General features: G+C 39.4%; 1 protein-coding gene across 1 annotated transcript; it reads left to right on the top strand.

The window, feature by feature from the left end:
- The first annotated feature begins 667 nt into the window (after window positions 1–667).
- Window positions 668–26,541, top strand: LCA5L (lebercilin LCA5 like). Its single transcript, XM_067466718.1, is given in 9 exon segments — window positions 668–1,014; window positions 1,016–1,048; window positions 5,519–5,955; window positions 9,775–10,277; window positions 12,690–12,827; window positions 15,950–16,043; window positions 21,246–21,343; window positions 22,664–22,793; window positions 25,129–26,541. Coding segments are annotated over 9 exon segments (2,514 nt in total). The 3' UTR covers window positions 25,863–26,541.
- Window positions 26,542–27,490: the final 949 nt, after the last annotated feature.

The following is a 27,490-nucleotide window of genomic DNA, read 5'->3' as shown; positions in this document are numbered from 1 at the left end:
TTTCCGGCTTGTGATCCCACCAGTTCTTTGTCACAGGCAGGTGGTATTTGTAGCACAAGTTCCCATTATTATTATTAGTATTATTATTGACCCACCGATGGGTGCCACCTTGTCGTGGTGAGGGGCTTAACTACTCCAGGGATGCTAAGAGCTGTGCTGCTGGTAGTGTAACTACCAGCAGGTCCAACCAAGCCAGAGAGGTCTCAGCTGAGGTGTGGAACCAAGAGCACCTAACCCATTAGTACTATGGAAAAGCAAACCAAAACCAAGGCTATACTGGCTCGGTCGACGCCCAGGATAAAAAGGACCGTGGTGGATGCTGCTGATTCTGGACATCCATCAACAAGTGGGCTACAGAATCAAAATACAAATGAACCATCACAGAAGTGGCAGAAATATACAATGCCGGAAAACCGCACTATTATTATTATTATTATTATTATTATTATTATTATTATTATTATTATATGTGTATGTATAAGGTGTCTCGGTGTGCCTCTCCATTGTAGATTAGTGCTTTACCTGCCATGGCCCAAGGCTAGGGAATCCTGGGAGTTGTAGTTTGGCGCGGCACTGAGCCACAACAAGTGATAGTGGTGTCGAATTGCATGGACCCTACAGCCTAGAGGCGTCCAAGGAGAGCGACGGCAGCGAGAGCGCCAAAAGGATGACATTGAAAGCCTCCCGCCAAGCTTTGTCTCACCTCCCTATTGTTCTCTTTGGCCATTCTCCTACAAGCCCCATGATGCTCCGCGAAGGCATTCTCCGGTTACTATGGCAACCAAACTCTGAAAACAGCACCCCCTCCCTCCGCCAATGCGGCCGAAGGGACTCGGTGACGTCAACAAAGGGGGGAATCCTGGTGGAAGCCTCTGCCTTCGCGTGGGAGGGAAGGGAGCTGGAGGCTGGCAGGAGAGGTGGCTCCGGTTCGTGGGGCAATTGTGGCTTGTCTTTGTGGGTAAGGCAGGCCCAGTGGCACCTAGAGGGCAAAGGGGTGTGGCCGAATGGATCACTATAAGGGGGAGGACGACAACTTGGCGTTTCAAGAGTACCTCTCGCTTTTGCTTTGCTGTCCACTTCTCTCTCTCCCTTTGGGGTAGACTTCCTTCCCTTTCTTTGAAATCCTTGTTATAAGTTATACGATTACAGTAAACCACAAAGCAAGAAAAACAGGGAAGCCAAAGCTTTTTAGGGGAGGGGGCAAAGCAGGAAAAGCAAGGGGTGTCTCTAGACTGTAGGATGAATGCAGTGAGAGTACAAGCCCTATGAGGAGCGGCTTAAAGAGCTGAGCATGTTTAGCCTGAACAAGAAAAGGCTGAGAGGAGACATGATGAGTGCCATGTATAAATATGTGAGGGGAAGTCATAGGGAGGAGGGAGCAAGCTTGTTTTCTTCTGCCTTGGAAAGTAGGACTGGAACAGTGGCTTCAAACTACAAGAAAGGAGATTCCAGCTGAACTTTAGGAAGAACTTCCTGACTTTGAGAGCCATTCAGCAGTGGAACTCTCTGCCCCAGATTGTGGTGGAGGCCCCTTCTTTGGAAGCTTTTAAGCAGAGGCCGAAAGGGCATCTGTTGGGGGTGCTTTTAATGCTATTTTCCTGCTTCTTGGCAGGGGGTTGGACTGGATGACCCATGAGGACTCTTCCAAATCTATGATTCTATGATGCCTCTTGAATTGCCATGGCTCATTGCTATGGAATCTTAGAAGCTTCCGTTTCACAAGCTCTTCTGGCAAAGAGGCATTACTGCCTCAGCAAACTACAACTCCCAGGGTTCATGGCACTGAGTCATGGCAGTTCACCTGGCGTCAAACTGCACAATTTCTGCAGTGTAGAATCACCCCACCAGTGATGAAGTCCTCTTTTGGAGAGAAGATTGATTTCCTAAAAATATTATGGGTTTTACATGCATCTACACTGTAGAGTTAATGCAGTTCGATGTCACTTTGAGTTCCAAAGCTCAAGGCTGTGGAATCACAGGAATTGTAGTTTTACAACATCTACAGCCACCTCTGCAAAGAATGCTCTTGCCTCACCAAACTACAATTCACATGATTCCATAGCATTGAGCCATGGCAGGTAAAGTGGTGTTAAAATGCATTAATTCAATGGTGTAGATTAGTCATGGGCAAACTTTGGCCCTCCAGATGCTTTGGACTTCAACTCCCACCATTCCTAACGGCCAGTAGGTAAACTTACATGCCGGTGTAAGTTACGGTAAAGGTTTCCCGTGACATCACCCTTTTGTACTGATATAAAAATACAAGAGCCAATGTCAAAGCAGCATATTTTACAATGGCAACATATTACAACTCCACAAAATGTTATGGACAATTTAATGAATTATCCAGTTATTAAGTTTTACTAACTATTCTGAGCCAGTAGGTAAAGGTAAAGGTTTTCCCCTGACATTAAGTCCAGTTGTGTCTGACTCTGAGGGGTGGTGCTCATCTCCATTTCTAAGCCAAAGTACCGGTGGTGTCTGTGGATGCTGCCAAGGTCATGTGGCTGGCATGACTGCATGGAGTACTGTTACCTTCCCACAGAAGTGGTACCTATTGATCTACTCACATTTGCATGTTTAAAAACTGCTAGGAAGCGGTACCTATTGGAGCTCATCCTGCTCCCTGGATTTGAACTGCCAACCTTTTGGTCAGCAAGTTCAGCAGCTCAGTGCTTTAATCCGCTGCACCATCGGAGGCACCTGCAATTAAAGTGGTGTCAAACTGCATTAATTCTACAGTGTAGATGCACCCCTAGTCCAGCACTTAAACCACATGACACACTCTGGCTGTGTCATGCACATGTGATGTAATATTGCTCCGCTCTCTGCAAACTACATCACACATTTCTTCTAAGAAGTAACTGATAATTAACTCTCAAAACCAAATCATTTTCTCTTTTCCCTCCAAAGTCCATCAAGGATGTATCATCTTTTACAAAAGCCCGTTGTGATTTTCCTCTGATCTGTCATGAGAATTTATCCATCTCTGCTCAGACACTTAATTTTAACATCCTTTCTTCCCCCATGGGAAGGATGAATTTCATTTTGTTGTCAGTTTCTGACATACCCGACCTAAGCTAAGGTAAAGGTTTCCCCTTGACATTAAGTCTAGTCGTGTCCGGCTCTGGGGGTTAGTGCTCATCCCCATTTCAAAGCCGAAGAGCCGGCCTTGTCTGTAGACACCTCCAAGTTCATGTGGCCAGCATGACTGCATGGAGTGCCATTACCTTCCTGCCAGAGTAGAGTAGACCTATTGATCTACTCACATTTGCATATTTTCAAACTGCTAGGTTGGCAGAAGCTGGGGCTAACCACAGGAGTTCACCCCACTACCTGGATTCAAACCACTAACCTTCCCGTTTAACCTGCTGTGCCACCAATAGGCAGGATATCCGTCCTTCCCAACCCTAATCAGGAAAGTTGGTAGCAATGCCACCATGGAGCATTTCTAAAACAACTCTGTGTCTATGTGATATTCATACATTGGCTGATATTTTATTTATGTTTCATGTCTTGACCCACCTGGGCCCCAAAGACAATCCCAGTAGACAAAAACATTTTCAAAAGCTAGGTTCTTGTGGGTTTTTTCGGGCTATAGAGCCATGTTCTAGAGGCATTTCTCCTGACGTTTCGCCTGCATCTATGGCAAGCATCCTCAGAGGTTGTGAGGTGAGACCTCACAACCTCTGAGGATGCTTGCCATAGATGCAGGCGAAACGTCAGGAGAAATGCCTCTAGAACATGGCTCTATAGCCCGAAAAAACCCACAAGAACCTAGTGATTCCAGCCATGAAAGCCTTCGACAATACATTTTCAAAAGCATTGCAAACAATAACAATATTAACACACATTCAATTTTTGAAATTGTTTTCACTTCACCCAGACATTGCATCACAAAACTTGCCAACTATCTCAATACTTTCTTACATTTAAACATAATATTTATGGATATGTTCGTATTTTCCCTTGATGTGCAGTACCTTGTTTTCTTTAAAGTACGTTTTTATCTATACATCTTTTGTACCTTTAAGGCAAATTTCTTTCAGCAGAAATTCGTCATGGTCTACTACTCCTTGCATGAAAAGAAGTGGGTTCTGGTCCATGAAAATTATGCTTAAGCAAACAGTTTAGCTTTAAAGATACACACAGCTCTATTTTCTTTTTATTCTGAAACGGAATAATAGTTATCTCAGACTATTTTTTACCCTGTGGTTTCATGTTTGCAGGCATCTTCCCTGCTTTTTTTTTGCTTCCACTATTATTATTCTGTGTTAATTGTCAAGACTTTTCCAACTCCCTTTTCCTTCTTTGTCCTCTTTTTCTTTGAATTTCTGCAAACTTGTTTCTTTACCTTTATGCTTTAAAAAACCAATAATGCAAAGACTGTCACATTTACTCATAAATGGATCGCTGAGTTTAATGCCGCTTGTTTCAGTCTAAGTGGGTGTATGATGAGGGTTTAAGCTTCACAACTCGGTGAGACTAATGGCTTCAAACTACAGGAAAGAAGATTCCACTTAACTGTGTGAGCTGTTCAGCAGTGGAACTCTCTGCCCCAGGGTGTGGTGGAAGCTCCTCCTTTGGAGGCTTTTAAACAGAGGCTGGATGGCCTTCTGTCGGGGTGCTTTAAATGTAATTTTCCTGCTTCTTGGCAGAATGGGGTTGGACTGGATGGCCTACAAGGTCTCTTCCAACTCTATGATTCTATGAATGTTTGAATAAACAGCTATAGGATTGTGCCATATTTTTAAAATAAGGATCTAGCTTAACTTATTTTAAGTCAACTTTTTAGAAGCTGCTTTAGTTTATCACAAATCGATGGCTCCTAATGTTACAGAAAATAAGATATTTTCCCTCTATTTAAAAAGACATGATAGGAAACATGAGAACGGAAGATATTTTATGCCTTTCCCCCAGCAAAATTTCCTGAATGAGAATGGTTAGTTGAAAAGTAAGAACCTCATCTAGAAGCATTGTTTATATAGTCGTCAAGTTAATAATGTATTAACATATTTAGAATCAATCTAATCCATACTATTCAAGTCTTCTGATACCGTTCGGCTTTGTATAATTGTAAGGAATGATATGACATGATTCAATCTTTATTCGCCCAAAAAAGATGTCTGGTTTAAATCATTTATCTCTGGTGGCAGCTAAGCTCAATAAAATAAAATAATAATAATTCAGGTAGATTTAATCTCTTTGTGAAATATAGAATGTTAATATTATGACATTTGTTTTGTCCTTTTTAAGTTCCTTGGGAAAATTCAGCATTCAAACACTGTCTTCCAAGCTGTCATTACATGTAAACAACAAAATTGAGAATATAATCATATAAGAATACAAACATATTGCATATTGAGAAAATATTGTTTATTTACTGCATTTATATCCCGTCCTTCTCACCCCAAAGGGGACTCAGTAAGTAGTAATATGTAACATCGTTTGATTTTCTAATTATTTGCTATGTCCTTTTTGTGATGTATTATTTAATTAACAATCTTGTTCATTTCAGTAGGTTATGAGTCACTGGAGAAGGGATGATGGCTTCAGATGACTTTCTCCCCCATTTTATAATTAAAGAAGAGAACATATGTGAACATATAAACCATGGAAGCCCATGTGATTCTCCTAGTAGGCTTTGTGAGAGCATCCAAAGCCACAGTACTAATAAAATTAATAACTGCAGTGAACGTTCCAGTCGAAGTGGAAGCTTTCAGCTTGACTATTCCAATGACTTTCATGCTAAGACTCCAAGTAGGGCCAGCAGTAGCAGCAGTTGTTCAGAACAGAACAACTGTGGAAGTTCCCAGAACTACTATTACGAAGGTTTTGACACAGACTCTTTTGAAACATCAAGGAGAAGCAGCTACAGCGGTCCCTTAGAACAACCAGAAACCAAAGAAGATGAATTACCAAAGAAGAAAATGGGAAATGATCCCCAAACCAAAGGTAAGAAGACATTAACACTACTGGGCACTGCTGCATTCACTTATAGTTGAATTGATTATGGCCATGGGTTTCCTACTCACTTACCAGTTATAGTGCTCCTCCACTCTTATGTCTGAACTGATCCCAATGGTATCATACTTCTTGGAAAACTACTTAGCTGTGTTGTGAATTGTCTGTACTTCTGGTTCACTTTCCGCGGACTTGATGTTTCGTGGGTTTTTATCTCCCAGTTTATGAATGGTTGCCGTTGCCCAGAGCGGCGTTCTAATCCCACCTCCTGGTAGCAATGGAGTGTGGAAGGGGGTTTCATCCCCCCCTCAGGAGAGAGGCAGCCAATCAAGAGAGATTGCAAAGCAAAGCAGAGATAGCTAGCAAAAAAAGAGGTGTGTGGTGCCTTTAAATCTCTCTCTGCTTTTTCCTCACCTTCGGAATACGATATACATATATAGCGTCCCTACTTCATACATTTTCACTTTTTGCGGGTGGAATGTAACACCTGCAATAAATGAGGAAACACTGTATCTGCTTCATTGACATTCATAAATAAGGGACATGGTGAGAAGGATGTGCAAGGACTAGAAGCAAAAAACAAAAAAAGTGCAGCAAAGGAAAGTGGCCTGTTAAATGGGAACTGTGATTTCTTCATGTAGTCTGAAACCTATTTTTGTGCTCAGTTTCAATTCACATTCTCATTACCTGGTGGACAATATAGTACTTGTGTATGGTGCATATTGTGGAGGTACAATATAAGTAATTAAATATTAAACATTATAATACTTCTGTGTATTACTGCAATAAAAATGTAAAACATTATGATCAGTGCACAGCACATAAGTAAACTCAGAAATTTACTGTTTCAGGATACTGCGATACTCTCAGCTTTAGTTGTTTGAAGCCATCATTATACTCTGTTTCGCACTACACCCTTTAAAACGCAGTGCATATGAAAATTCTGTGCCCTTTGTATACTAAGTCTAGGATATTCCATAGGCTTGGCACCAGCATATGGCATCCCCATGTTCTTGGGACTCTAGGACCCTAGAAATAGCCTTCACTTCCACTTTTGCTTTTCCCTGTAAAGAAAAAACAATGTTATTTAATTTCCTCTGATGTCCCAGGGCAATGCTACACCAAAGAATTGGAGATTAGCTGGGATACATAGAATATTCCACTCCAAACCACCCAGTGGTGACCCAGCATTTAGACTGCTGCCACCCTTCACTGTCATGCAAGGCTGACAAAGGATCCTACTGACTGGGACAGATTGCTTGATGTTTCATCAAAGCTGGAGCCAAACCTGTCTTTACGTTATACATATGTGGCTATAGTATTATATATTAGAAGTGGTAATATGCAGTCAGTGGACAAAATAGATCTATAATACGTATGCCCCCTCAAAACCCTTTTAAGGATCCCTTCCCACTGAGCATGTCTTTTCTCTTCAAATTAAGATGTGCAGTCCTTTTGTCTTTCTTAGGCGATCCCTCATAGCCCGAGGATGATGGTCCTCCAAGTGTAGTGTCTTGGCAGTGGGTGCGTAGGTGGCTGTGGAGCCTTATTCTTGATCTGCGTGTTCTACCGCAGTGAGGATATTGGTTTCCAGGTAGATGGCAGTCCCAGTCAGGGTTGGCTTGATGCCTCTTCCTTTTGGCACGTTTCTTCCTTTCACCCTCCATTCGTGCCTCTTTGAATTCTGCAGCACTGCTGGTCACAGCTGACCTCCAGTTAGAGCGCTCAAGGGCTAGGGCAGTGGTTCTCAACCTTCCTAATGCCGCGACCCCTTAATACAGTTCCTCATGTTGTGGTGACCCCCAACTCTAAAATTATTTTCGTTGCTATTTTATAACTGGAACTTTGCTACTGTTATGAATCGTCATGTAAATATCTGATAGGAAGGGTGTATTTTCATTCTGGACCTTGGGAGTTGTAGTTGCTGGGATTTATAGTTCACCTATAATCAAAGAGCCTTCTGAACTCCACCAGAGATGAAATTGACCCAAACTTGGCACACAGAATGCCCATGACCACCAAAAAGTAATGAAAGGTTTAGGTGAGCATTGGCCTTGAGCTTGGGAGTTCTAGTTCACCTATCTCCAGAAAGCACTATGGACTCAAACAATGATAGATCTGGACTAAACTTGGCATGAATATTCAATATGCCCAAATGTGAACACTGTTGGAGTTTGGGGAAAATAGACCTTGACATTTGGGAGTTGTAGTTGCTGGGATTTATAGTTCACCTACAATCAGAGAGCATTCTGAACCCCACCAACGATAGAATTGGGCCAGACTGCCCACACAGAACTCCCATGAACAGCCGAAAATACTGTGTATCCTGATGGTCTTTGGCGACCCCTCCAACCTGCTCGTGACCCCCCCCCCAGGGGTCCCGACCCCCAGGTTGAGAAACACTGGGCTAGGGCTTCCCAGTTCTCAGTTTCTATGCCTGTGTTTTTTAAGGTTGGCTTTAAGCACATCTTTAAATCTCTTTTCCTGTCCACCAATATTTCATTTCCAGTTCTTGAGTTGGGATTATACTAACAGCTTTGGGAGACAGTGATCGACATTCGGATAACATGGCCAGTCCAGCAGAGTTAATGGTGTAGGAGCATTGCTTCAATGCTAGTGGTCTTTGCTTCTTCCAGCATGCTGACATTTATCTTCCCTAAAGATTTGTAGGATTTTTCAGAGGCAATGCTGATGGAATCATTCCAGGAGTTGAGTTTGACATCTGTAGACTGTCCGTATTTTGCAAGTGTACATCAGGGTTGGCAGGACAATAGCTTTATAAACAAGCACCTTGGTCTCCCTATGGATGTCCTGGTCCTCAAACACTCTCTTTCTTATTCAGAAAGATGCTGCACTCACGGTGTTGCATTTCAGTGTCAATGTTGACTTTTGTGGAGAGGTGGCTGCCAAGGTAGCGGAAATGGTCAACATTTTCTAATGTTACGCCTTTAAGCTGTATTTCTGGCTTTGCAGAGAGATAGGCTGGTGCCTGCTGGGAGAGTACTTTGTTGTTCTTGATGTATCTAGTAGATGAGTAGATTAATGCTCCCTGAAGTTACCTGGGAATGCAAATTGACTTGCTAACAAGGTGTATGGGAAGCATGTTTAAAGATTCCTAGCTTAAAGGAGAAAGCCCTATTTCTAAACATCTATTTTTTTGCATACCATCTAATTTTGACAGCGAATAGAGTGACATGATGCACCCCGCACATGTACAGGGGGATGGCCCTTGGGTGTGCAGAAGTGGCCTACCTTTGGTAGATAGATGTATATGCATATAACGGTAACACTGAGCATCACATTCCTTGTTAGAATGCTCAGAGTTCAAATCTTTTTGATCCTGGTGAGCTACAGTAGAAGGGGTGGCTGTGAAAGAGAGAGGTATGAGCAGAGAAGGGGAGACCACGGTATTGGAAGGAAGGCTAGAAGGACATATTGAGGGGAAAGACACAAAGATAAAGGCAGTTAAGAGAAACTGAATAGAGAGAGAAAGAGACTGCATTCAGGAACTCTGTTTTGAAAATCTCACAAGGGATCCCCTTCCCCTTTTTAAAATTATGTTTTGAGAATGTGCATGTGGTCAGCAAAATGAGTGAATTATTAAAATTATTGCGTCAGAGATGAACTGGCAAATATTTCACGGAAAATGCCTAGACAGTGGATACATAAGCCTAAAGGTTTGAACAATCAGGTTGTTGACGCAAGCATTTCTGAGACAGTTTTTAAGTTTGAAAAGCAAAGTCTGGTAGTTTTATAGATTTACTTTTTTCAAGTCAAATACCAATCAATTTTATTCTGGTCTAAATGTAGGAAGGAAGAAGGCATTACCTAAAAAGAAACAGAAGCAAAAGTGTTATTCTGACAGTGCTATAAATTCTCAGAAGAATACTGTGGCCCGCCGCTTATTGTCCGCCAGACTCCACAATGTTAAAGAGTTAAAGAACGAAGTCTATGTTTTGAACAATAAGTTGGAGGCATCTAATATGGAAAACCAGGTCTTGAAGCGGATGCAGTATCGGCATTTGAAAGCAATAAGTCAATACGAAAATGCAGAGACTAACCTACCTGACCTGATGGCAAAGCAGTCTGGTGAAGTGAAAACGCTGAAGACACTGCTGAGGAAATCACAGGAGCAGGAGCACAATGCATCCAGGAAGCTTAGAGAAGTGGAAGCACAACTGTTAAAGACAAAAGATACCTTGCAGGCATTGCAGAAACTTTCTGAAGACAAGCATCTTGCTGAGAGAGGGGAACTTAGACGCAGATTAGCCGTCCTCACACAAAGGATAGAAGATAGTGATAAGAAAATTCAGGTAATATGTTTAAGCTTGGGCTGTAATTTTTATTTTGAAGTAGAAATGCAATGGGGCATAATTCTACTTCGGATGTGTTTTCTATGATTGTGATGTAAATTTTTTGTGGCCCTCCTAGAAGTAGTTTTTGAAGTAGCTACCTTATTTCTGTCACATGTGAATCTACATGTAACTTTGGGAGAAGATTAGATATGTCTTCTTTTTTAAAAAAATTGCCATGTTGACTTGATTAGTTCTGGCCTACTAAAAGTGCATATGGTAACTAGCTAGAAACAATACGTGGGCTGATCAGAGTTTGCTTTAAAAAAGTTCCCACTGCTTTCCCCTAAAAAATAATATTAAGCAAGTATTCAGCGGCTGTAATCATTATTTGATGAACACAGCTTGGCATAATTGACAGGAGCATCAGCAGCAGGAGTGGAAGGGATGTTGTTGTTGAAAATATCCTGTGTTATGGTCAATGACCTTCTAGAGGGGTGTTGCAACAATATGGGTCAATCCCATGGTCATCTTCTATAATGGAGGCAGATGAACTCATCCCAGATACCTCTTTCTTTGAAATGTGGAATGAGGAAGCATAGCACTGCCCCTTAGTAACCCATATGTAGTCTTCAGGTCATTTGGAGAGGCTTTCAGGAGTGGCTTACATACTCTCAGAAAACAGTGAAAAGCCATTGATCCAAAGCAGTGAGGAGCGACTGGTGTTGCAACTATTCTGTAATTCAGTTTCAGTTGTATCTTATGTATTTGGGGTTTTTTAAAGAGACAACAGTAGTTGTCTCTTTAAAAAATTAGCAAAATAATGCAGTATGGTTGATACTACTAGCTCCACTTTCTGGAGCCACCAGTGACGCAATGAGTTAAACCCTTGTGCTGGTCAAAAGGTTGGTGATTTGAATCCGGGCAGCGGGGTGAGCTCCCATCTTTCAGCTCCCGCTTCTCAAGCGGGGACATGAGAGAAACCTTCCACGGGATGGTAACACATCCAGGTGTCCTTTGGGCAAAGTTCTTGCAGACAGCCAATTCTCTCACACCAGAAGTGACTTGCAGTTTCTCAAGTTGCTGCTGATATGAAAAAGCAGCTCCACTTGCTGAGGGGAAAAAGTCCTCCTGTGATGACAACTGGTTTGGGTCCAAGCTATTTGTCCAACCGCATCTCCCTATGCAGACCATCTCGTGCACTGTGATCAGCAGAGGAGGCCCTCCTCTCAGTCCCAACCCTGTCACAAGTGTGGTTGGTGGGAACAAGAGGGGGGGCCTTGGGGACCTTCTCCGTGATGCTCCCTGTCTCTGGAACTTCCTCCCCAAAGAAATAAAAATGGCACCCATCCTCCTCTCCTCTAAAAAGCTTTTGAAAACACACTTGTGCACTTTGGCGTACGAAGGATGATTAGGATATTTCAGTGCTGGCTAACCTATCTGTATTTCGTTGCTGCTATGGTACATGAGAACAACCTTGGTAGTCATTTTCAAGTATTTTAATTACCTTTTCTAGGTTTTATGTTTAAATGGTTAATTTATGTTATTAGTATAATTAAGTTTATTTGACTATTCATAGTTGGTCCTCATTTTGGTGTTAATTTTTCTTTTGCCACAAATATATGGTTATTCCTTTTGCATTATCTTGTTTATTTTATAATTGTAGTATTTGACTTCTGGGCATTGAAGTTTTGCCTGTTTTTTGTGTGTAAACTGCCCTGAGTCCCCTTGGGGAGAGAGGGCGGTCTATAAATAAAGTTTTATTATATATTATTACAACTGCTCCTCTTGGTTGCTGTTAATAGTATTTAAAGAAAAGGGAGACTTCTCCATTCTTTTATATTTCAACAGAAATGGAATTTATTGCTGTGATAGGATACTGACATATTGAAATTCGTTAAGAGATAATGGATTCCTCCTTATTCTTTTTTTAAAAAATTGTTCCCTAAGAGGGCAGACTCCAACTCTGTGTAAATGTGCTTCTACATATGCTTTCTCCTGCACGCACAGACGCTATGCCTTCTGAAAATCTACTCCCAATTGTTCTCCATTACTTCAGCACAGATTTTCAGGGAACAAATATTGCTTTGGGAAAGAGGGACAATTACTTTCTTCCCAGTTCCATAAATAAGGTAGTGTCATCAGCAGGACTTAATTGGATTTTGTCCAGGCTGTGAATGCTGTGGTATCTCTCCTTTTGGAAACCACTTATTTCTTTCCTCACTCCTCTTACTACTCGCTTTAAACATTGAAATTTATAGATATAAAGTAATATAGGATTTTTAATCAATGAAAAGTACATTTTTATTTCATTACGAGATTCTTTATACATTTCTAATGTCGCTTGTCTTTATAAATGCAATATTGTGTGATTACATATCAAAATGGAAAGAGGGTAAAGAAAATATTATAACCCCCTTATAATATTTCTAGGACCTAGAAAAGCAGCTGGCATTGAACAACACATCCTTTAATCATCAGTTAGCAATTGAAAAGAAAAAGACACTTGAAGCTCAGCTGGTTACCACAAGTTTGAAAATGGAAATCAAGATGCTTAACCAAAAAATTAAGGTATTTTGCATTCATTTGAATTTCTTTCACTACAAAAGAGAACTATTTTCATGGAACTATTCATGTAAGGTCTTTTTTAGTTCAATAGAAATGTAACTCCCAAGACATTTTCACACTGCTCCTTTATCCTACTAGAGAAGCAGAATTGATAAAATCACTACACTGCCAGGATTGCAATTTAATGTTTCAGCTCAGTTTTCATTTCTTATACTGCTGAGGTAAAATGAAAGCTAGATTGTAGGTGGTTGCTTTGGGCATCACAGATTCCACTTTGTCTACTCCAAGACTGGTAGTTTTACTTTAAATTCATGCATGTGTACGAATGCAACTTGTCAGAATTTCATTTTACTATTAAGACACATGTGCACTGGAATGCAACGTTGTGGCGAAATGTCAAGTCAATCGACCTACTTTTCGAGTTACGTGAGCACAAACATACACAGGCTGAGATTTTATATACTCTATAAAGACTGCACTCCCATCAATGAAAAATCAAAACAATAAAAGCTCAATCACTCTTCCTGGACCTTCCCCCGCTTGCTATCAATCCCCCCCCCCCACACATCTGATGATATTTCTCCCATCTTCTTCCAGCTGACTCTCTTTTATCACCTTTTATCTCTTGATCTCATTCTCCCCATATCTATCTGTCTTATTCTTCACCTGTTCAGCCATTGATATCTGAATGTTTTTTTCCCCAATGTTGGAACCCTACCCCTCTGACAAGGTGCAATATAAAGAATAGTGTGGGAGGGTGTTTTGAAATAACACCCCCATGCTAAGCATTAGAGAAATAGCAGAAGGTCCCCAAACTGACATTGTTGTATTGTCGAAGGCTTTCATGGCTGGAATCACTGGGTAGTTGTAGGTTTTTTGGGCTGTATGGCCATGTTCTAGAAACATTCTCTCCTGACGTTTCGCCTATATCTATGGCAGGCATCCTCAGAGATTGTGAGGTCTCTTACGAGAGAGAATTCACACCATCTGCAAAGAATTCTCAAACACAGACAAGGAACTGTTGCACCTCCATATCAACATCAGCCAAAAGATGAATTCCCAGGACTGGGACAAAATAGACAACCTCAGACTTCACAACTTCTGAGGATGCCTGCCTTAGATACAGGGGAAACATCAGGAGAGAAGGCTTCTAGAACATGGCCATACAGCCCGAAAAACCTACAACAACCCAGTGACATTGTTGTTTTGATGCAATTACAATAGAACACAAGTTATGGAGAAAAATGTTGTGGTACAAAGAAAAATGGGAGGATTCAAGGAAGTCTCCTAAGAAATCTTTGTTTATGATGATCCTCTCAGGCCCCATCTACACTGCCATATAAAGTCCAGATTGTCTGCTTTGAACTGGATTATATGGCATTGTAGACCCATCCAGATTATCTGCTTTGATATGGCAGTGTAGATCCAGCCTCTGACTTCTTTCCCCTTCCTCAGTGGGAAATAAAGTGAGAATAGAAAGCTGGAGCAATCCCTTGACAACCATGCACACCAAATTCCCAACCTATATCTACATCAGGATACATACCATAGAAAAGTTTTGCACTAGGAAAAAGAAGCAAACCAGCAACAGGGCTGGAGAATGGGGTGCTGCTGCTGTGCTATGAGTGCACTCAAAGTGCATTAATTGATAGGATTTTTTTTGCATATTATAGGGTTCAGTGCTTTAAAATTTGTATTCTGTGTTAAAAGTGTTCTAAGCAAGTTCATTGAAGTCTCAATGGGATTAAAAAAATCCTTGAACTCTCTTTGAATACTATACTACTAAATTGCAAACAACTTTTGCCTGCTAACTTTAATATTGTCAACACTTTTTGATAGATTTTTATAACTATGTTTCATAAAAATATCGATAAATATAATTAGTTCACAGTTATCTTCTTTTTAAAAAACATAATTTGGGTTGTCATTTTTACTATGGAGTGTCCCTAAAATCCACTTTTGGTATCCTTTCATAGTATACAAAAAGCCAGCCTCCATTTGTTTACAAACTCTTCATTATTTTTTACCTTGAATTCTATTAAATAGCTTGGCTGTTTAATAGCCATTTCTCTCCAATCTCTCTTAGGCCCCTTCTACACTGCCATATGAAATCCAGAACTAGATTATATGGCTTTGAACTAGATTATATGGCAGTGTAGACTCAGTGTAGACTCAGTGTAGACTGGCGGGGACGAGAGATAGGGCCTTCTCGATGGTGGCTCCCCGGCTGTGGAACGCCCTTCCCACAGACATTAGATTAGCACTATCTCTAATGGTATTCTGCAAAAAAGTAAAGACCTGATTATTTGTGCAGGCGTTCGAATAATTTAGTGCAATGATTGGTAATGACATAGGAATGGAAAAATGGATGACGAATCTGGATCGTGTTTTTTAGTGATGAGACGCTAGTGAATGGTTATTATAGTAATTGTGTACTAACTGTGTATTAGATTAGGTTGTTAAATGTGTTTTTATATTGGTGCATTGAATTTTGCTGTTTCCTGTGTGCTGTGAACCGCTGTGAGTCGCCTCCGGGCTGAGAAGAGCGTTATAGAAGTAAAGTAAAGTAAAGTAAATAAATAATCCAATTCAAAGCAGATTATCTGCTTTGATAATCTGGATTATATGGCAGTGTAGAAGGGGCCTTGGATAGCTCTTTTCGCCCTTCAAGGATTTCACTGTTATCATTCTAGCTGCTACAAAGCTGTATTGGCAAATTTCTTTATCCCCGACTTAATCCATCTCTCTAAATAATCCCAAAAGGCAGCATATTGCTGGATGTTTAACCTTGTTTATTATTGTTTTTGTTATTATTATTATAATACTAGTTTATATACTAGTTACTTGTATTACTAGTTTCCAGAATAATATACTTTCCAAGGAAGGAAATGGCTCCGTGGAGACTGGACTTAAAAAGAGTAGGTGAAAGCAGACTCTCAGTGTCTGGGACACAATGGCATCCCAAAACAGAGGAGATGGTGCCAGTCTACCCAGCAGACAGTGAGAGTTATTGCAGGGAGTAAACAGCCCAGAGGTGTAGCTGGAGTAGTATATTCAGCTAATTGAGGCGCCTGGACTACATTCAATGGCAAAATTTGTGTTGAATTGAATTCTGTATTTTGTAGGAAAAAGGAAGGGAACTTGGAATTCGAAATATTTATGCAAACCGGATGCTTAAAGATCAGCAGAAGAAAAGTGATTCAGAGTCTGCCCTAAAAGGTAACATAATGTTTGATATGCCAATAATGGATTAGAGGAATGTATTTAAATAAATTGATTCCATTTATTTAAAAATGGCTGTGCTATCTCTTGTGGAGCACACTATTCAATGGGAGATCCAAAATCGAACAGTACCCTGATTATTATACCTGTTATATGTGGGGCTGCAAGAGTCTTAAAAGGAGTTTGTAGTAAAATTATGCTGTGTCTGTGTTTTGTCATCAGCATTGTCTTGCAGTCTATTTCTGTTTTAACCACTTCAAGTCCTAAAGAGCATGGGGAGATAGAAGATAAGCACTTCTTATTGTAAGTCCTAAAATCCTCAGAGGTCTCTGGATACCAAATGAGGTGATAGGTGGCTATTAGGGAGAAGGCCTTTTCAGTAACACCACTCAGCTAAGGAAAGCCTACTTCAACACTTTCCCTGGTTCCTACCCTGGTCTTTGGGTTCCCTCTAAATAGTTTTTTAAAATCCCCAGGACTTTACACTTTGACGTCCAAAAGTTATTTTAGTAATATATAGGTGGTGTATTGCTTACAGTTCCAGATTCGTGCATTTCTGATCTTTTTGTCATTTATATGTCATTCTTTTGTATTCTCTCACAAGAATTTTTGACATAAATCTCAATAGAATTATAGCCATTCATCACTAAGTGGTAAATAAACTTTTGGACACTGATTATTGTTTGTGGCATTGGACCAGTGTGCACCAGTGCATAGATGCCTTTAGCAATAGTAACAGTGGATTTGTTAGGGTGTTGAAGTGTCTTTCATCTCTTTTGTCCTCTAGTTAATTCATTAGTTAATTCATAAATTGTTTTATCCCCCAATCAACTGAGCTGCAGGGGGAAATTAGTGTATTTCAGGGAGCTTCAGGGTCTGTATAGACAGTAGCTGAAATCTTCATGTTGGTCCAGATTTGAATGGTGGTTCAGATGCCTGCTCCCCTTTTGTTTGAGAAATTATTGTTAAGGAAATGTTTGAACTTTAGATGAGGGCTGTAGAAACATTTTCAGTTTGAGGGCTACAACATAGGGGCAGGGCCCCACGCTGACAGTTTGTGTAGCTACTGTTCATCACTATTGCATATACATCTACCCACTGTGTTTCAGAAAGACAAAGATAGAGCAAAATTAGCTCCTGAGCTTCATTGTGAGAAGTTACAATGGTGGCCTTTCCACTCAGCCCTATATCCCAGAATATCAGGGCAGAAAAACCCTCAATATGTGCTTTGAACTAGGTTATCAAGTCCACACTGCCACATATCCCACTTCAAAGCAGAAAATGTAGGATTTTCTGCCTTGATATTCTGGGATAAAGGGCTGTGTAGAAGGGGCCTTCTACACAGAATTCAGCCTATGGGCCAGAACACTGTCATAACACTAAATCTGGGTTCCTCTCATGCTACATCTATCTATATTCCAGCTACACCATTACCCAAATAGAAGCAGAGTCAGCGTGATAATTTCAGTATATCTGCAGCATGTTCAGCTGAGATCTTGGCATTCTTAGGAACAATTTTATATTAAATACACTTCAGTTTATTTATTTATTTAAAAACTTTTAAATATACTTCCTTCCACAGAATTAGGAATGGTAGGGTTAGGAGGAATCTTACAATTAAAATGTTTAATGCATGAAATTATTAACAGAATTTAGATCCTATATTGCATTATTTATATGAGGGAAAGCCAGGGTTAAACTACCCACATTTAGATATACAGTGCCCCCTAGCCTTCAGTCTGAGAAAAGTGAGGTTTTCTTTTTTCTAAATAGGTCCCTTGCAGAAGATGGTATTTGATACAACGTCGGAAGATGGAGGAACAAGTAATAGAGTTTCCGTTTTCCAGTGGTAGATATTGCCAGAACTGTTTACACAGTCTGTTTTTGTATCCCATCGCTAAAATAATTTTTGAAAAAATACAGCTTGATATGCTATGTCAGGGATAGGTTTCATTGTTATGGATCACTTTTACTGAATGGCTCAAAAGCTACATTTAGTACCAAATACCATACCCAACATATTGATTTGCCTCCTTATTCACCTGTTGTAACTCACGCAACTCACTGCACCACCCAGAATGGAAGATAAAAGTAATCTCCCTCTGGATGGTCAAGTCAAGGCACATAACTCTGTAACAAAAACGTCAGTTCTATCATAGTCAGGCCCCTTCCACACAGCTTTATAAAATCCACATTGAACTGGGTTATATGGTTGTGTGGACTCAGATAATCCAATTCAAAGCAGATATTGTGGATTATCAGCCTTAATATTCTGGGTTATATGACAGTGTGGAAGGGCCATTAATGGGGTTTAGTTCTGAACAGACTGCAATAATTCAATCTTACATTTTTGGGAATCAGTGAGATTTCATCTGCACAAGTATCATCTTAACATGCGTAATTTATTTTGCATGTTCTGCCAAAAGACTCTCCAAGTTGTCTACAATGATTAAAATCAATACTGAAACAAACCCATACACATCAATCTTAATAAAACAAATGACTAAAACAGAAGTTTAACTGAGTGAAAGCTCATAACTTTAAAAGCTTGGGGGAACAAAAACAGAAGACAACTATACAAAAACAAACTAACAAAATTAACACATATGTTTGGGTAGTAATGGAAAGATAACATGTAGATACTGAGTAAACCTCCCTAGTAGTCAGTTCTGTAAAGAGGATTTCTCTTTGATCACCACCCATCTCACACAAGATTATGGGAACACCTAGAAGAGTGTGGGTCTAAGGGATATCAGCAAGCTGGCCTTGCAACAGGCATCAAGTGTATAGATGTCAGGTCATGCAGGGTTTTAAAGAAAAACAATATCAATTTGAAATGTGCTGAGAAACAGACTGGAAGCCAGTTAAGCATCAGCATAATATCATCCCCGCTATTGGCCATATTCTGAACTGTAGTTCTTTGGCTATCTTCAAAAGTTCCACCATGTACTCACTCTTGGATGGTGCCAGTGTACAGAGTATCATAGCCTGTGATCAGGAAAGGAAAGGTCATGCTGTTGCCTGAATTGCTCAACCATAGAAGTGGTTTGGGACTCCAGAGACAAATTAAGTCCTACAGATCTGATCCTAAAGGCGATGGCTCCCAACCTTTGGTCCTCCAGGTGACTGAAACTTCAACTCCCAGAAGAGACAGTCACCTTAACCAACTGTCAGGAATTCTGGGGGCAGAAGTCCAAAACATCTGGAGGAACAAAGGTTGTGAACTATTGCTCTAAGGCAGTGGTTCTCAACCTGGGGTCCCCAGATGTTTTTGGCCTTCAACTCCCAGAAATCCTAACAGCTGCTACACTGGCTGGGATTTCTGGGAATTGTAGGCCAAAAACATCTGGGGACCCCAGGTTGAGAACCACTGCTCTAAGGGAAATAAGAGTATAACCCAAAATACCTTTTGTTTTCCTTGTATATGAAGTAGTGTCTGTATCCCATTAAAAATAGTCTTAAAGGTGCCACAGGATTACTCTCCCCCCTTTTTTTCTGAACAGACCAACACAGTTACTTTTTCTAAACATTTCCTTACCATACCTGTTATCTTGTCAGAATTCAGTTTATTGCCCTTTATCTAGTTCATTGACATCTTAAGCCATGAATGTCAGGCTACCTACCTGTAACTGTCGTTCTTCAAGTGAATGTCTCTGAACTCACACATATGGGCCACACTGCACCTGTGCAGCCTGACTAGAGTAAAGTTGTCTTTTGATAGTAGCCATAATGCCTCCATTACATATGTTTTAGCCTTTTCTCAGCCAGTTTTCTCCATTCCAGTCAACCATAATAGCACACTGTCTCAAAAGATTAAGCAAAATACAGATGAAATGAATGGAGCTGAGCCGGTTATGTGAGTTTGCAAGCGACGATTCAAAACATCTCTTAGTTGTCTTTAATGAGGCAAGCTGGTAGAAGAGGTGCCAAGAAGGCATCTCGAGTTGATGTCTTGGGGGATGTGGATAGTGACACGTAAGCTGTCTAGTTAGACCTCTCCACCGAGGGATCTGGCTCAAAATGGCACTACAGATGGCCAGTCTGTACTGAGCTGCTCTATCATAGATGGAGGTTGAGAGCAGATCTAGTCTGATTACTGTGGTAAGTTTAGAGGTCTTAAAGGTAACCTCTCCAAGAAAGACCCTAAAGTTGGTTTTTATCATATTTGTTTAGTAAAGGCCAGCTAGTATGAACCTTTGCTGTCCGCATGGACCTCTCTGAAACATAATGTGTGGCTGGAATGATTGTGCATTTATAATATACTCTTTATGCTCTTAAGCCATTTTAAAAAGAATCCTTTTGATACCATAAGCCCATTCCCAAACTAAAAGTGAAATAAATCTTATGAAAAGAAAAAAAAATACTGGGCATTGAAAGGAGTGAAAGAGAAGAAAAGAAATGACAAAAAAGCTACCAAAAGTAAGAGAAAGTGGTGATTTTAAGATGAGTGTACACATTCTCTTGTTAGTTCTACACCAGATAAAAGGAAATTGAGGAGATTGGGTGGGGATGAGTTAGAGCACTGCTTCTTAAACTGTGGTCCTGAGCCCAAATGTGGTCCCCTTAGCTAAATGTTAGGGTCCCTAAAAAATTGGCAATAGCAAACATTTCCTGAACGTCCGCAGGTAACTGTTTTAGAAATTGACATGAATCTGTTGTCCAGTGTTTACAGTGGACTTTGCAGAAGATGCTTCAGCTGCGCTTCAAAAAAAAGGAAAACCAGCCTGTTTTGCAAGCCTTGCAAATGCCGATTCATTATCAGTAAATGTTTGATTTTCATACCTATTTTATATACCTTTATATCTGGGGTCACACAAAAAATTCTCAGGTCAAAAAGGGTGTCGAGTTAAAAGGTTTAAGAAGCCCTGAGCTAGAGAATGCCTAATAGATGGCACGGGACAACTGCCAAAAGATTGCCTAGCTGTACAAAAGAGATGCACAGAGTACAGGCTCTGAGCACATGCAATTTAAGGGCAGTTTTTGAGCCCCCTGTTCCCTCAACCAAGAAAAGTACCCCAATGGTTCCCTTTCAAATGGTAACTAATGTTATAGTGTATTGGAATTGTGGGAGTTGAAGTCCAAAACACCTGGAGTTCTAAAGTTTGCCCATGCCTGGTGTAGTGTAACTCATATGTGTGAATCAGAGACCTTGAAGGAAAAAAATAATCTCAATGTTAACTTTGTTTTTTCCCCCCACAGAAACTAATGTCAACAAATCAGTACAAGTAGATCTATATTTGGAAGGGGTGCCTTTTCAAAAGCATGAAAGAAAGCAAAATGCAGTTCTTTCCAAAGAGGTATGGAATTTATTAAAACGAACCACTCTTTATAACATTTAATTCAGTCTATATTATTTTTCCCCTGTTACTTGCACATTATCTTGATAATGTCCTTGTACAGCAAGTGTGCAAAAATGTTAGACTGGAGCAACCATCACCCTCAGTTGGGATGATGCTCAACACATCTGCCAAAAAATCCTGTCTTTGCTGTAGTCTTAGCTTTAAGGTGTTAATTAGTTTGTAGCATTGTTATGTGGAATAGAAAAAAAAAGAGAAAGTGGTCTCATTTCCTTGCAGTTTTTCTTCATATCAGCCCTGCTGCAATTCAATCAACTGTTCATTCCAAATATTAAAGGATTTTTTTTATTTGAAAACATGGAAAGCTATAGATAGTACTGACCTGGCGAGACCAGTGGTCTGACTCAATGTTAAGAGCCGGGCTTTAGCACAGCTGGTAAATAACCAGCAATGATAAGATCTACTAACTCAAAAGTTGCCAGTTCAAGGCCCAGGTTGGCGTGAGCTCCTGACTGTCAGCACAGCTTACTGTTGACTTAAGCAGTTCGAAAACAGCTTGAGCTGTAATTAGAGAAATTAGGTACTGCTAATACAAGCAGGGGAAGTATTTTACGACACCATAAAGGCACTAAACAGCTGGACTTGGACAAAACATACCATACCTCCTTTTTGTTCTGTCTCTGTATTAACTATCCAAAAACTGCATTGAATGTTTGCTGTGTATGTGTACTGTGATCCACCCTGAGTCCCCTTGAGGAGGTAGGGCAGAATATAAATAAAGTATTATTATTATTATTATTATTATTATTATTATTATATTAGACAGTCCCCATATTCCTGCTTCTCACCCTTATAGCAATTTCTTTGTTCTGTTGTTGCTGAAGTACATGGAGTAACAACCCCTATAAGATGAGTTGTAGCCTTAACAGAGTTTGTGAGGAAGCCATTCCCTGACTAGCTCATTTTGTGCCTCTGTGAGTTTCATGTTCCAGCCAAGGTCCAAACCCTTTATAATCCCTTATAATACTGGCCCATACCAATATCTTTGGACTTTAGTGTGTGCCAGGACTCATGCAATCCTATTCGCTTTAGCCTCTTCACACTAAGGATGAGAGTAAATCCAGACGAAATGCCATTCTTAAACTTACATTAATCATGGAATTAAAACACTCCTGATTTATTATAGGTGACAAGGTCAAAGCTTGGGAATGGACTTGAAACATGAAAACCAGTTTTAATGATTCATTGCTATTCATAGATATTCAAAAGCTAAAGCATGAACCTATAATGGCACTTTCTTATTTGCTGTGACTTTTTTAGGAGGTGACAACGAAAGACACAAGTGCAAAAGATAAGCTAAACAATGTATATAAAGAGATGGAACAAAAAGCAGAAATTCTTCAAACGGAAACATTACCACTACAGGAAGTTTCAAATAGAACATGTTCAGGTATTTTAAAGAAATTTTCTGACCTGATAGGACTCTAAATCTTCCTCATTCAACAAATTTTCTTGATCATTCTACCATTTTGGTCTCTTGTGTGATGGTTGGTAATATGTCAATACTATATTTATAATGATTTTCTGGTATCCAGGGAATATGGCATCTAGAGATGTTATTTTAAATTTTAGAATGTATCCTGGAAACTATGTGAAAATCATTGTGAAATAAAAGGCATGTTGTTTTTTGTTAATTTGGTTTCAATCTATGGAAACCCCATGACTGAGACCTCCAAGGCTCCTGGTAATCCACAGCCCTACTCAGATCTTTCAAACTCACAGTTGTTGTTGTTTGCCTTCATGTATGGCAACCCTAAGCTTTTCTTCATAGGATTTTTCTTTGTAGCATGGGGGGGGGGTCTTTCTCTGAGGCTGGGGAAGTGTGTTACCCAAGCTCATCCAATGGGTTGCCATGGCTGAGCAGGGATTCAAACCTGGTCTCCTAGTCCAACATTCAAACTCCTTCACCTTTGCAAACGCAGTGCTTTGGCTTTTTTTGATTGAATCTGCAGTGTCCTTGTCATCACATAATAGCCCAAATGTTGGTTTCTAATTCAGTAATTTGGGGCAAGTTCAGACATTATTTACATTATGTATTTGTCATTTTTGTATTTAGTGGTGAATTCTCCTCCAGTACTAAATTTTGAAAGGGCTGAATTTTGTCATGTTATCTATCACAACTATGTATAGACACGGAATATTATGACTTTGGCATCTAACATATATCTTTCCTCTTGAGGATCATATCTGGTTCCTTCATACCTGCTTTTCTATTTCTTAGTAAACTTTTGATTTCTTCAGCCTCGATTTTATTGGCGATTGAGCCAAATTATAGAAAATAGACGTTTAGTGACATTATAATTAGGTAAACCTTTGTGATCATTTGTTTTTTTAATATTTACCTGTAACTATATTGATGCATTTCCTTTCTTAACTTATACCAGTACTTGTTCCAAGTCTCTGCTATTGCTGCCATTTGTATATATCTTCAGTTGTTGACATTGCTTCCTCCGATTTTCATGCTCCTTCATCTGAGCCTCATCCCACTTTCCATATACAGTAGAATCTCGCTTATCCAACCTTCGCTCATCCAACGTTCTGTATTATCCAGTCTGCCTCCCGCACTGATCCACAGCTGTTTCAATACATTGCAATGTTTTGGTGCTAAATTCGTAAATACAGTAATTACTACATAACGTTACAGTGTATTGAAATGCGTTTTCTGTCTTGTTCATTCGTTCAATCGCTTCCGACTCTTTGTGACCTCATGGACCAGCCCATGCCAGTTTTCTATTTGTGTTAAAACATGATGTTTTGCTGTTTAATTTGTAAAAACATAACATAATTTGACATTTAATAGGGTTTTCCTTAATCCCTCTTTATTATCCAACATTTTTGCTTATCCAACGTTCTGCCGGCCCGTTTATATTGGATAAGCGAGACTCTACTGTAGTATATTCAAACAGTATATAGTATTGCATCTTTTGACACAGTACTAGCAAGAGTAAGCTATGTTGCCACTGCTATCGACTCTTGAGACTCTCATACACACACCTACTACTACTACTATTACTGTCCAGTAGCATCCCTCATTATGGTAAGGTGTTCAGCATATTATTTTGGCTCAACAAAAGTCTGTCTGACCTGCTATGTGAATATAGCCTCTTGCCTCTGTAATTGGATTAGTCTAGGACAAAAAGATAGTGCCATAGTTGTAGCTGTATATTAAAACATATAATCCTCCATTGTACTAATTCTTGGATATACATGAAGGATAATGATTTTAATATTTCTGAATGTAGGGAAAGCACTGTGCAGTTCTTTTGTTGATGAACAGCAGTTTGTGGCATTGATTATGCTGGCAAGGGTTACATCTGGAGGACTACACAATTCTAGTCCGTATTTTAATGATGAAATTTACCCAGCCCATTACTGCTTGGATTGACTGCCACATTAAGGAAATGGGCTATCTTCTCCCAGAAGCCAATAAAAGTAAAGTACATATCTCCTATGCAGCTAAACAAAAATTTGGAAACAATCCCAGGGTCTTATCAATTTCACAGCCTTTTTTTTTTTGAGTGGACAAATGTGCATGTTTCCCACACTTACTGGCAGCTGATATAAGGAGTGTAAACTCCTAAGGGACTCTGCAGCTACTCAGTATTGTTTCTTGTGTTCTTTTGTTTAATACATATAGATATTGTATCATTAATTGGATAATTATTGTATAATCCTATTTTGCCTGAATTCTTGGAATACTCACTGCTAAAATAATATTTTTGCAGAGATATATGGGGAAAATTCACCTCTAAGTAGAGAAAGACAGAAGAACAGAAGAGAAAGGCAAGGGTTAGACTTATTTAAAGAAGAGTTTGAGAAATTATGGACAGAAGAATCAGTCTTGTCTACACATGAAATTCAGCAAAAAGAGAGCTGCCTGGGGGAATCTCCAATTGAGAATCAAGAACATGAAAACAAAACAGGAGAGCCAAAAGAAGCAGTAAATGAAAAATTGACAACAGTAATACCAAGACCCAGAACACCATCTAAATTAAAGAAACATTACATATTTACAGAAGCTGTTGAAAATTTGCATCAAGGATTCCCTTCAACAGGACGGCTGTCCACTACAAGCACAGCATGTAATAATAAACAGGTAAACAGACTCCGAAGTGACATAGCAGAATTTAAAGCAAGTGATTCTTCTACTACTGTTTATGAGCCATCCTTTGGGAAGATGAGCAAACCAAAACGGGACATTTCAGTACTTGGTGAAGAGCAGATTTCTATGGTGTCAGTGGAGAAGAAAAACACTCTTATGGAAGAACTCTTTGGGCCTAACTCCATTTTGAAAGACAGTAATTCACCTATTTTTAAAAAGGTGGACAAGGAAAAAAAAACTTTACAGAATGAAAAGATTTGCAATGACATTTCATACATGCATGATGGTTTGCAGTGTGGTGATTCCAAACAAACTCCTATAAAGGTTTTTGATACCTTCTTGGAAAATCTTAACTGAGCTATTTTAACAGTATTTTAAAACGACTGAAAAGCAATGTAATTTAATTCTTTCTGTGGATTGTTTGCCCCCTTGAATGTAATTTAAATTACTCCCCTACAGTCTTCTGCACATATAACAGAAACTGGTATTTCTTCACCAAAGAAATCACACACAATATTTTATATTTCAAAATGAAACATGCTTTACTATGCCACGCAGTATGTTTAAGAATCTAAAAGAAAGATCTCTGTACTACCAGAGAAGACATAAAAATAAGACAGTTAAAATGCTTTGAAAGAATTGTATTGAATAGGGATTTGTGCAAATCTTGATTGTGAAAAAAAGTAACAAATGCCTATTTTCCAGTACATAACTTCTGCTGATTCCATTCTAGGGCGTCTCTTAATAAATACCGGTAAAGCAGTTAAAATACATACATAGCTAAAATCAGGGAAGTGAGGGATGAAGATTGGATGAACTGGGATTTACAATATTCCGATAACAAAAATCTGTGTAGGATTTATGTAATCTAGTATGGACATATCTTAAGGCTGATCAAACTGCTGTAAATTATAGCAAAAACTGTGGGTACAACAGGCCTACGGCCAAAAAGATAGTACTCACTTTCATTAACCAAATTACACTGTCAGTTTCATCTCACTATATGAGCCTACATGCAAAGAAATGTTATAGCAATGCCTATTATTATAATTGCAATATTTTTTTTTGTTTACTGTTTTCCTAATGCATCTCACATTTTGGTGAAAATAGCACTAATATATTTTAACTTTTTCTTCTAATGAAATATCTTTTGACTATTGTACTACCTATAGCTTAGTTTTCTTTATCGTCCATCACAGAACAATGGAAATTACAAGTTACTGTTTATGCATCAAGGAACATATCAGACTTCAGAACTGAGCACCATTTTGTTTCTAACCCTAACTCTAGTTTATCCTCCTACCATTGTTTTACCTAGAATCAAGCAGTTGCAATAGCAAAACGGTTCTCAGTGGTGGAGGAACATCTGCTCTAACAAACAGATCCAACATAGCTGATTATAGCACATGGATGACACCTAGAAGCAGGGAAGGTTTGAGATGACACTTGTCATACTCCCTTTATGGGAATATGATGACTATTTAGTTATCTTAGGTGGAAATGGATGATACAAATATGATTCATACACAACACTTTTGTTGGAGAATTTTTGCATATATATTAACTGAGGTACTTGTACTGTGTAATCACCAATATCCTTTAAACTACTTTTGGGGAAGAAACCGTGTACCCCAAAATGTTCTAATAACCTGGATTAATAAAGTTTCTAAGACTCACAAAAAGTCAACAAAACACATTTCCACAAACACTGTGGAGACAAGTATTCACTATCTAGTTCCATGAAGCATGCAGAAAGCACTGTTCCCCATCTTGAAAGGGGAATTTACACTTACTTCATCAAAAAAGATTCACCATAAAAAACAAGTTGGGAGTTTTGTGTGTTTAAAAATGTCAACACTTCTAGAATACTGTTGTTACATGTCATTTTCTAATGTTGCAATACTGTATACAGTGATTTCAAAATGTAATAAATGAAGTCTAAAACCCTTTGCATTTCTATTTAGATTCTAGACAAATTTAATGAG

This window comes from Anolis sagrei, chromosome 3, assembly GCF_037176765.1.
Source record: "Anolis sagrei isolate rAnoSag1 chromosome 3, rAnoSag1.mat, whole genome shotgun sequence".
NCBI classification, from domain to species: domain Eukaryota; kingdom Metazoa; phylum Chordata; class Lepidosauria; order Squamata; family Dactyloidae; genus Anolis; species Anolis sagrei.
This window is presented reverse-complemented; position numbering and strand designations above follow the sequence as displayed.